General features: G+C 28.8%; 2 protein-coding genes across 2 annotated transcripts in view; both read right to left on the bottom strand.

Annotated features, from left to right (window-relative positions):
* Window positions 1-9998, bottom strand: part of LOC125825438 (uncharacterized) — a 1130247-nt gene that overhangs the window by 409282 nt on the left and 710967 nt on the right. The window lies entirely within an intron of this gene.
* On the bottom strand, window positions 4511-5134 carry LOC125825487 (secreted RxLR effector protein 161-like). Its single transcript, XM_049504814.1, has one exon. It carries the CDS (start codon window positions 5132-5134, stop codon window positions 4511-4513), a length of 624 nt encoding a protein of 207 aa, XP_049360771.1.

Genomic DNA, 9998 nt, shown 5'->3' with positions numbered 1-9998 from the left:
TTACATTATTAACAACTTAAAATATTTAAAAATCATATTTAATTTAAATAACTCACTATATTTTATCTGTGTCACATACATTAGGACAAAAAATAATAGTTATTGCGCCCGTGCGTAAGGGAGTTTATGCCCAAGTATAATATATAATATTCAATGACTCTCCAAATTTCATTTGTGTCACATAAATTGAGACAACAAAAATAACATATATTTAGTCCATTTTAATTTATTTGTCTTATTTTTTTAGTTTTTTTTATATTTAAAAATTGCGTAAAATAACTAAAAATCATGATAATTGACAACATAAAATATGTTTTGAAAAAGATACAAAAAATTGCACTGATTCTTGAAGTTAATCTATCGTAAAAATACTATAAATCATGATAATTGACAACATAAAATATTTCAAAAATAAATACATATAAAAAAATTTGATTGATTCTTGAAATTAATCTATCGTTAAAAATTATGTATAAAATACAATAAATCGTGATAATTGACAAATTAAAATATTTATTAAAAAACCAGGAAAAAAAAAATTGACTGATTCTTAAAATTAATCTATCAATGTCACATAAAATGAGACAAAAGTAGTCATATGTATTGTTTAATGTGAAATTATTGAAAACTACGTAAAATGTATTATAAATCTTAACAATTAAAAACATTTGATTGACTCTTGAAATTTTATCTATGCTACATACATTGAGACAAGCGGAGTAATATATATTAAGTATTTAAAAATTACGTACAACCATATTGCTTTCTGTAGGCTTCGAATTATCGTGGTCATTTTTTAGGCTGATACAAGTTTTGTACATTTTCTATTTTTTTTTAATATTATAAATCGCAATAGTTAATAATTTAAAATATTTTAAAATATATATTAAAAATTGAGTTGGTTTCGGGAATTTTATTTATACTATATAAAATGGGACAAAGGAAGCAACGTATATCATTTACAAATGACTTAAAAAGCATTAAAAATTATAATAATTACCAATTTAAAATATTTATAAGCTATATAATAAAATAGGTTCACTCTCAGAATTCTATCAGGCTCACATATATTGGGACAGAAAAAATAACACATATCATTTTAAAATTACCAAAAAAATATTATAAATAATAATAATTAACAACTTAAAATATCTGAAACACATTTTAAAAGGGTTAATTTTGTAATTTTATCCATATCACATAAATTATGACAAAGTGACCAGTAATGTTGGTTATTTGAAAGTTACATAAAAATATTATAAATCACAATAATTAATAACTTAAAACATTTTTTAAAAAATAAAATAAAATTTGGATGACTATCCAAATTTTATTTGTGTCACATAAATAGAGACAACAAAAATAACATATATTGGGTCCATTTTAATTTATTTGTCTTATTTTATTTTGGGTTTTTTATATTTAAAAAATGCGTAAAAATACTATAAATCATGATAATTGACAACATAAAATATGTTTTGAAAAAAATACAAAAAATTCCACTCATTCTTTAAGTGAATCTATCGTAAAAATACTATAAATCATGATAATTGACAACATAAAATATTTCAAAAATGTTGTATGTGGGTAGTCTTATTGTACCTTGAAAAGCGTCAAAGAAAGTACAAGTTTGTGATAAAAAAACTTATTCCTTTATCCACGCAAACAATCGCTTTAAAAACTTCGTTATTAGCTCCAAAACATACCATTTATATATGCACAGGCAACATTATCTAGTAGAACAAATAAAAGGAGGAGAGAAATGTGTGTGTGAAAGACAGATGGCTAAATATGTGGCATCCAAGAAAGGAACATGAAAGGTTTTAATTGGACTAAAAAGTACTAAAATACCCTTGATAAACTGTTGTAATTCCACAGTTACCTTGTTCGTACACCTTAACTGTCATTTCTAAATAAGGGTAATATAATATGTATATATATATATATATATATATATATATATTACTCCATATTCTTTTTTGTTTTTAAAAATTTGTGGTTGAAATTTGCATATTATTTCTTGATTTATTGAAATTAACTTATGATTTTTTAAATTGTCTTCGCTTCATCTAGAGTTGAAATAGAAAGTGGTCATATTTTATTACTCTAGCTATACTAAAATTATATATATATGATTGGAGATAAACAAAGGGAAAAAAACAAGATGAAAAATAAAAATTGAAACCTTTAATTGAATTTCAAAAGATTATCCTATTTTAAAATTTTCTTAGAAAGTATTTTGAAGAACAGAAGAGATGTTTGACAATAAAATTAACTAAAATAACAAACGACTGACATCTCATCTTTGCCGCTGTCAACATTATCTCCTTCTGTTTTTATTTTATTTTTTACATTTATATAGTTTTTCTTACTCGAGGGTGATTGCTTTTCTTTCTGAACAAATTATTTTTATCATTTTTTATGTATGATGCCAAGAGTTAAAGAGATTTGGTTGAATAATAAAAAAATGTTTGATTAATAACGACTATTCTTTTATATAAAGTTTATGATACTAACTTTTTAAGTCGTATTTTAATTATTAAGATAAAAAGTATGGACAGAATTCTATGAATAATATTTAAACAAAAAGAAAGGGAATAATATTTAAATAAGAACGACAGGTGAAAGGACTTACGAGACATATATTTTTTTATATAATGAATGTCGACTTCATTGACAAATTGTCTATTTTCTCTATAATATGAACATTGACTTTATCGATAAGTTGTTTCTTTTCTATATGAAATGAATGTTGATTTTATTAATAGATTGTTCTTTGAAAGTTATAATGTGCATAAGTTATGCAACTGCTTGGATATATTTTGTTTTTAGTTTTTTTTTATATATATTTATTTCTCATTATTTTTTTCATGTATGTCTTATATTATTAACTTAGTTTATTTTGATATTATGAAAATTATATATTTTATCTCAATTAAATCTGAAAGTAGAAAAATCAATATGTAAATATATTTTTTTAACCGCGCGAGGCACGGATGGTAACATATTATTTGTGAAACAACAAATAAATAAGAATAGGTAAGACAAAGACTCACATTCTTTAATTAAGTGCAAAATTTACCTCTAATTACAATTACTGATAAATATTATTATTAGTATCTTTTTTCTCACTAACTCATTCTCAATTTAAAAGAAGGTTCCCCATAATTTTCCAATTTATTATTATAAAAAAATATTATGTAAATTCAATAAGATCTTATTATCGTACGAAGCACAAACCTATTTATTAGTTGATATGAAAATTCTGAAGGATTCAAAATGCTTAAAACATATACAAGTTTTAAAAAAAATTGTATATAATCCTCATTGAATTAAATTTATTAATATTGTTATACTAGAAATCTTCTTGATGAATATTTATTGACGTAGAGTATAAAAATGACTTTATTTATCCTTAATCTTTCATATTGTTATGCAAGCTAATGACTTGAATTCAAATTCTAAAAGGGTTTCCAAAAATAATAGATTATCTATTAAAATGAGAATCTTGTAGAATTTAGATTATTTTTTCAATATCAAATCAACACTTATGATTTTAATATCGATTTAATTTGATTTAGCAAATTGACATGATTAATCAATTTTCTTTAAACACTCCTAATTATAGGACTATTTCAAAGAGCAGTAGGATAAAAGAAAATGAGAAAGAAGATTAAAAAAAAGGAAACGAAAGGAAATAGTGGAAACTAAAAAGAAAAAAAGAGAAAATAGTTTGTATTTAATTGAGAGTGATTATGCTTAATTAGTGAGAGATAGTTTAATAAATATAAATTTATGATAAAAATATTTTTTCTTGAGTGTTTCTTCTTTTCTTTTCTTTTCTTTTCTTTTTTGAAAAAAGTGTTTCTGTAGTAAAATAAGAGAAAAATACAAGAATACTTAAATAATAAAGGGAGACAAAATAGTGATGGAAGGTATAAAGTAGAGTCTTATTTTAATCTCTTCAATTGTGACCTTCTTAAGGGTAAAGAATACCCTTTTATAGGATGAAAAATTCATCCGTTTACAATGTTAAGCAAAATACGTTAGAAGATCTTTAAGTGGTACATTAAATGGGGCATTACGTTAGGTGTAGATTGAAAAGAAACATCCACACAATTAAATGGATTTGTAACACTCCCCCTTAGATGTTTATAGATAATGTGCCTCGTTAGAACCTTATTAGGAAAAATCCAGTGGGAAAAATCCTAGTGAAGGAAAAAGACTACACATATCTTGTAATACGCCTCGAGTGTTGCCTCATTAAAAAACTTTACCAGGAAAATTCAATGGGACAAAACCTTGGTTAAGGTAAAAGGAGTACAACGCGTATTTTACTCCCCTTGATGAAAACTTTATTTGATATCTCGAAGACGATGCATTCCAATCTTATATCTTAACTTCTCAAATGTTGATGTTGGCAATGCCTTAGTGAATAAATCTACAAGATTATCACTCGAACGAATATGTTGAACATTTATCTCACCATTTTGTTAAATATCATGTGTGATTATTTTTTAGGTGAAATATGCTTTGTTCGATCTCCTTTGATATATCCTCCCTTTAATTGTGCTATGCAAGCAACAATATCTTCATACAATATTGTTGGAGTCTTTGTTTGCACAGAAAGACCGCATAATTGCAAAATGTGTTGAGTCATTGATCTCAACCATACACACTCTCGACTGGCTTCATGAATGGCTATTATCTCTGCATGATTTGAAAAAGTAGCAACTATTATTTTCTTCATCGAACGCCATGATATAGTTGTACCTCCATATGTGAATAAATAGCCTGTCTGAGATTGGGATTTATGTGGGTCAGGCAAATAGCCAGCACCTGCATAATCGATCAATTTTGACTTGGATGCATTAGAATACAACAATCTCATATCAATTATTCCTTGAAGATATCTGAATATATGCTTAACACCTTTCCAATGTCTTCTTGTTGGACATGAGCTGAATCTCGCCAATAAACTTACTGTGAAATAAATATCTGATCGGGTATTATTAGCAAGGTACATTAGTGCCCCAGTAGCACTGAGATATGAAGTTTCATCACCAAGAAGCTCTTCATCCTTTTCTTGAGGTCGGAATGAATCTTTATTTATGTCAAGAGATCTCACAACCATCGGGGTAATCAATGGGTGTGATTTATCCATGTAAAATCGCTTCTAAACCTTTTCAGTATATGTTGATTGATGGATAAATTTTTCATTTGTCAAATGTTCAATCTGAAGGCCAACCAAGATCTTTCATTTCAAATTCTTTCTTCAAACACTCAACAACTTTTGAAAGCTCTTCAAGAGTTCCAATGATGTTCAACTCATCAACATAAACAAATATTATTACAAATTCAGATTTTGACCTACATATAAAAATACAAGGACAAATAGGGTCATTCTTATACCCTTCCTTTAGCAAGTATTCGCTAAAACGATTATACCACATTCACCCTGATTGTTTCAACCCATATAAGGATTTTTGAAGCTTTATTGAACAATTTTCTTTTGAATTTTTATATGCTTCAGGCACTTTGAGTGCTTCAGGGATTTTTATAAAAATATTGTGGTCTAGTAGTGAGCCATATAAATAGGTTGTGACAACGTCCATTAGATGCATTTCAAGCTTTTCATGAACTGTCATATTTCTTAGATACCTGAAGGTAATTGCATCTACCATAGGAGAATATGTCTCCTCATAATCAATGCCATGTCTTTGCGAAAATTCTTGTGCCACAAGTCGTGCTTTATATCTTACTACTTCACCATTTCATTGAGTTTTCACACAAAAACCCACTTGTACCCAATTGGCTTGACACATTAAGTTGTTTGGACTATTGGTCCAAAAACTTCACATTTTTCAAGTGAAGCCAATTTTGTTTGAATTGCTTCCTTCCATTTTGACCAATCATTTCTCTGTCTACATTCATTGACAGATCTTGGTTCTAAATTCTCATCTTGTTGCATTATTTCAACTGCAACATTATAGGCAAAAATATTATCTACTACAATATTATTTTGATTCCACCTTTTTCTTGTCGAGACATAATTTATAGAGATTTCCTTATTCTCATTATTTTCAGGTACATGAACCTCCTCTGTGGTGTCATCATTTCTTATGTATCGGAGCTCTTCATGAGAAATTGCCTCTATAATATGATCATCTTGATAATTTATTCCTTTCCTTTTTCGAGGATTTTTATTCTTGGAACCAATTGGTCTACCACGTTTTAAGCGTGGTCCAGACTCTTTTGCCTTAACATTTTGTCCTATCGGGACATCAACTCAAGCTTGAGCATTAGCAGCTGGGATGTATGATTTAGTAACCCGTGGAAGGTTAGTAAATGCATCCGGCAATTGATTTGCAATATTCTGCAAATAAATTATCTTTTGAATTTCTTGCTCACATTGTTTGTTCGAGGATCTAAATGAGACAGTGAAAGTGAATTCCAATCTATCTCATTTCCCAATTGCTTTTGTTCTTCATCAAAATGACAATCAGCAAATCTTGCAATAAAAAAATCTCTAGTTCTAGGTTCTAAATATTTTATAATAGAACGAGATTCATACCTAACATATATTCCCAAATTTTTTTGGGGACCCATCTTTGTACATTGTGGTAGAGCAATTGGAGCATATACCGCACAACCAAAGATTCTAAGATGGAAAATGTTTGGCTCCTGACCAAAAAATAATTGCAATGGGGAGATGTCATAATACTGGTTGGTCTTATGCGCACAAGTGCCACTGCATGCAAAATAGCATGCCCCCAAACTGTAACATGCAACTTTGTCCTCATCAACAGTGGTCTAGCTATCAATTGAAGACGTTTAATCAATGACTCTGCTAAACCATTTTGAGTATGAACATGTGCAACAGGATATTCAACTGTTATTTCAGTGGACAAACAATAATCATTAAATGCCTGAGCTGTAAACTCATCAGCATTATCAAGACGAATTGTTTTTATTGCATAATCTGAAAATTATATTTTTAGCCTTATTATTTGAGCCAACAACCTCGCAAAAGCCATATTGCGAGTTGACAATAAGCACACATATGACCATCTTGTACATGCATCTATCAAGACCATATAATATTTAAATGGTCCACATGCAGGGTGAATAGGTCCACATATATCACCTTGTATCTGTTTCAGAAATATAGGGGATTCCACCCCAACCTTAGCCATTGATGGTTTGATAGCCAACTTTCCTTGTGAACAAGCAAAACAAGAGAATTCCTTTGATTGAAGAACATTTTGGTTCTTCAAAGTATGCCCATGTGAATTCTCAATTATTCTGCACATCATATTATAACCGAGATGGCCCAACCGGTCATGCCAAATGATAATCATTAGAACCAATAAACCTTTTGTTTACTATATCATGTGATTCAACCGTACCAATATTTGTATGGTACAACCTAGAAGAAAGTGCAAACAATTTTTCATGCACCGTTTTCTTCTCCACATTTATCGTAGTAATATAAAGGTATTCCACCGTTCCTTCATTTGCAGTCTCAACATGATAGCCATTTTGGCAAATAACCTTGAAACTTAAAAAGTTTCTTTGAGATTTACTACAATACAATGCATTATTAATTATCAATAATGTTCCTCGAGGTAGTAATAAGGTCGCTCTTCTAGAGCCCTCAATCAATTTTTTACTACCGAATATTGTATTAACATATGCCTTTTTTACAATCAAATGAGAGAAATATTTCTCTTCTTTTAGGACTGTATGAGTTGTGACACTGTCCAGGAGGCACATATCTCCATTACTCATCTTGGATCCAACTGAAGACTCTGAAAATTTTATTTATCTTCATAAGAATTAAAATACATAATAAGAAGTACGAAACTTAACAAAGGAAAATTTAAATACATGAACTTTAAGTAAGACATTAAAAACACATAACAACATTGTTCATTTCCCAATTTAATTATCAATCTTTAGTTGCGATCCTCAAAGAAGTCCTCTGCTTCTAGATGAGTAACATTATCGAGCCCATCAAAAGCATCATCTTTCAATGCTAAATTCACCTCAACATTCTCATCATATTTGTGAGAAGACCCTGCCTGAGCATCATCTTTGAGAGTCAAATGTGACTCTACTCGAGCATTAGAAGAGGAGACACTCCTTTATTTCCTTTCTTTTTAAAGGAATTTTGATACAACCTGACAAAATGCTCAAGTGCCCGATATTCATTTTTTCAATGATCTTTAAGGCCACAACGATAACAGTGATCGCTCTTTCCTTTAGAAGGATTATTTTGAGAACTCATATTGTTTTCTCTTTTGTTATGACCACTACCTCTACGATTATTATATCGTCTTTTGCCTTTGCCATGCCCGCACATATTATCATGTCTCCTATTATTTTGTCTTATTTCAGACTGGCCGTGTGCTTTTATCCTGTGTGCCTCCGGTATTGGAGCACTTTCAGTGGGACGAGCTTCATGATTTTTCATTAAAAGGTCATTATGCTGCTCAGCCATTAGAAGACATGAGATTAATTCAAAGTATTTTTTAAAACCCTTTTCACGATATTGCTGCTGTAATATCATATTGAAGGCATGAAAAGTAGTTTGTGTCTTTTCCAACATGTCCTCATCTTTTATAACTTCCCCACATAATTTTAATTGGGAAGTGATTCTAAATACAACAGAGTTATACTCAATTATGATTTTATAATCTTGAAATCGTAAGTTCATCCACTCATAACGAGCCCTTGGCAATACCGTTGCCTTGAGGTGGTCATACCTCCCTTTCAAGCCTATCCACAATTCAAGTGGATCTTTCACTCTTAAGTATTCAACCTTCAGACTTTCATCAAGATGATGACGAAGGAAAATCACAGCTTTCGCTTTATCTTGACTTGATGTTTTATTTCTTTCGATTATACTATCACCAAGACCCTTAGCGGTAATGTGAATTTCATCATCAAGTACCCATGACAAATAGTTTTTTCTAGAATTGTCAAGTGCCACACATGATGAAAACTATCACGAAATTGTTGAGTTAATAACATGATTTTGATTTCTTTATGATAAAATATAAATTAATGTTTCAAATGATTAACAATTAGTATAAAATATATCATATGCATGGACATGAAATGTTACAAAATCATGTAAACTCATAAAGTATGAAACGGTAAATTTAATATATATTCTAATTATTTTACAATATTTATTATTAGTTCAATAGTTATTAATGCCAAAGTCCAGTAAGATTTTCAAGTCATATTTAATATAATACTATTCTTCTTCTTTATGACACACCAATAAACTTATCATAATGTATGAAAATATTTATGAGTTATTTTAACTACATGCTGTCATATTACTTAGTAATTAATTTAGAGTTATAAGTTAGTAGCATATAAATAACATAACAATATAAACCTGAAACGTATTGATTATTATGCCTAGTAAAGTATCATAATAATAGCTAAATCAAGTTATATACGCAATATTTAAATTATAGATCAAAGATTTATGCAAGTCCAACATATAAATGTATACCTGACTCTAAATGAAAATTGATTAACTTTTAGGAAAAAAAGATAATACCGAATTAAGTAGGTCTCAATTGGTTAGAGTCTCGTGCTAATAACATGTTGTAAAATAAGAGAAAAATATAAAAATCCTTAAGCATTATAGGGAGACAAAATAGTGATGAAAGGTATAAAGTAGAGTCTTATTTTAATCTCTTCAATTGTGTCCTTCTTAAGGGTAAAGAATACCCTTTTATAGGATGTAAAATTCATCCGTTTACAATGTTAAACAAAATACTTTAAAAGATCTTTAAGTGATACATTAAATGGGACATTACGTTAGGTGTAGATTGAAAGAAACATCCAGACATTTAAATGAATTTGTAACAACTTCTACTTTTTAAAATTATAACTTATTCTCAATAACAAAAAAGCTCTTTCGGCTTAAAAGAACATGTTCTTATTAGCCAAACAACTCAAAAAAGAAGATATAT

The sequence above is a fragment of the Solanum verrucosum genome, unplaced genomic scaffold (assembly GCF_900185275.1).
Source record: "Solanum verrucosum unplaced genomic scaffold, falcon-dt-bn FXZP01000101.1, whole genome shotgun sequence".
Lineage (NCBI taxonomy): Eukaryota > Viridiplantae > Streptophyta > Magnoliopsida > Solanales > Solanaceae > Solanum > Solanum verrucosum.
The sequence above is the reverse complement of the archived record's forward strand: the minus strand, read 5'-3'. Positions and strand labels throughout refer to the sequence as shown.